Source organism: Trichinella spiralis (assembly GCF_000181795.1).
Source record: "Trichinella spiralis strain ISS 195 chromosome Unknown Scfld537, whole genome shotgun sequence".
Taxonomy (NCBI): Eukaryota; Metazoa; Nematoda; class Enoplea; order Trichinellida; family Trichinellidae; genus Trichinella; species Trichinella spiralis.
In genome coordinates, this window is record NW_003527476.1 from 1 (window position 1) to 2,096 (window position 2,096).

The 2,096-nt window shown below is 29.4% G+C and overlaps 1 protein-coding gene and 2 non-coding genes across 3 annotated transcripts; 1 reads left to right on the forward strand and 2 right to left on the reverse strand.

Annotated features, from left to right (window-relative positions):
* Positions 1–48: 48 nt before the first annotated feature.
* On the reverse strand, positions 49–117 carry Tsp_12767. The gene has a single exon. It is a non-coding gene; the product is annotated as a tRNA-Gln (tRNA).
* A 398-nt stretch (positions 118–515) lies between these two features.
* Positions 516–587, reverse strand: Tsp_12768. The gene has a single exon. It is a non-coding gene; the product is annotated as a tRNA-Gln (tRNA).
* A 500-nt stretch (positions 588–1,087) lies between these two features.
* Positions 1,088–1,913, forward strand: Tsp_12769 (xylulose kinase; the record flags this gene model as incomplete). Its single annotated transcript, XM_003370788.1, has 6 exons — positions 1,088–1,126; positions 1,172–1,254; positions 1,308–1,452; positions 1,520–1,606; positions 1,673–1,765; positions 1,812–1,913. Coding segments are annotated over exons 1-6 (549 nt in total), but the record flags the coding sequence as incomplete, so codon positions are not given.
* Between the last annotated feature and the right edge of the window lie 183 nt (positions 1,914–2,096).

The window sequence follows — 2,096 nt, forward strand, 5'->3', positions numbered from 1 at the left end:
TCTCTATTATAATTTACAATAACAGATCGCTTTAAATCAGTAAAATGCTAGGTCCACGAGATTCGAACTCGATTGCTGGATTCAAAGTCCAGAGTGCTAGCGTTACACCATGGAACCACTGGATTGCTACCACTTATTTAAGTTTAAATAATAAAATTCCAAAGAAAAGCAAAATTACTTTAACAAATTTAGTGGTGCTTAAACTTTCTAATGCATTTTCTTTCACTGAACAAAAGAAGTTCTTAACGGAGATTATAGTATTTTCATTTCTTAATAAATGACTCAGTAATTCAAATAATATGTGTATATGTTTTCTACTTTCCGCCTAAATAAACAATTTACGCCTGTAGATTATTCATTGTTTATTTATTATAGATCACTGTTTGTGTGCTTTTAAAATGGTTTATAAAAATCTGTTTATATAATAATGTGTATTATAGTAATGGCTTCCTGTTTACTAAAGTTTTTGTTTATTATTACTTATATTTATAAAAAGTTGATGGTGGTAAAAGGTGAGGTCCCACCGAGATTCGAACTCGGATTGCTGGATTCAGAGTCCAGAGTGCTAGCCGTTACACCATGGGACCTTCTTTAGAATCTGTTCTTATTTACTTAATAAATGTATTAGAATTTTTTGAATGATAAATAATAATACATGATTATTATATCCACCTGAACGCATCTTAACTTAAGCAATTTAATTTCATGTTTTTACAAATTAATCTATTAAAATAAATTTTTAATAATAAAATATGATAAGTTTAAATTTTAAAGTAAACGTTTTGTTTTGATAATAAATTGATCTTTTTTCATATTTTAGGATTTGCATTTCATAAAAATATGTGCAAATTTGAAAGAAATTTTAATAAAAATTAAAAATATTATATATTTTGTTATTGTCTTCGTCTCCTTCTGTAATTTAATTATTATTTTACTTTTTCATACTTTTATTCATTAAATTGTTGCTATTGCTATTGTGGTATTTTTGTTTACAGTCAGAAAAATTTGTTTCGTGTTTCTACAGTAACTCTTATGCATCTCGATTTTCCAGCTTCAGTTGGTAATTCATAATTCGTAAATAATTGTTATGGAAACATTTCTTGGAATTGATTTGGGAACCCAGCAGGTATTTATTTTAATGTCTTATTCTATTTTTGACAATGGGATTTAGTTGAAAGCTGTATTAACCGATGAAAATTTGAATATTGTTTGCATTGAAGTCATCAATTACGACAATGAGCTTCCAGAATTTAAGTAATGCTATTATGATTTAATGAATTATTTTCTGAAATTTGTGACTATTTTAGAACTGTCGGCGGTGTACATCGTGCTAGTGAAACAGTCACTGCGCCTGTTCTGATGTGGATTAAAGCATTAGATAATCTGCTGCATCGTTTGAAACTTAACGGAATTGAATTTTCTTCAATTAAAGCTATATCTGGCGCAGCACAAGTTAATATAATTTTATTTTATGTGCTTTATTTTATGGAATTTATTAGTTATTTTAAACGTATTTCAGCAACATGGAAGTGTCTTTTGGAAGCATGGTGCAGAGCAAATTTTGAAAACGTTGAATTTCCGTGAAACGTTATTTAATCAGCTGCAGGTATTTTAAAAATCTGCTTTTCTTCTTACAATGGAATAGGAATGGAAGATGAATTGATAAATTTAGAATAGTTTTGCAACAAACGACTGTCCTATTTGGATGGATGCTAGCACAACAAGTGAATGCAAAATTTTGGAAGATAGCTGTGGTGGACCGATGGTAAAGTTGACTTTGTGTGAATATGTTTTGTATTGTTGATTTATAGGAATTAGCAATGCGTACTGGATCAGTTGGTTGCGAACGTTTTACTGGACCTCAGATATTTAAGAAGTATAGAAAAGAACGGCACATTTATGATTCCACTGAAGTAAAAGAGAAACATTCTTTTATTTTTATGTGAAATTTACACATACATTTAGCATATATCGTTAATTAGCAGCTTTTTATGCTCAGTATTTTGCGGTTGTTATGCTTCAGTTGACTTTGGGGATGCATCTGGTACAAATTTATTCCATATTGCAACTTTTAAAGGGGATGATCATCGCGTGAA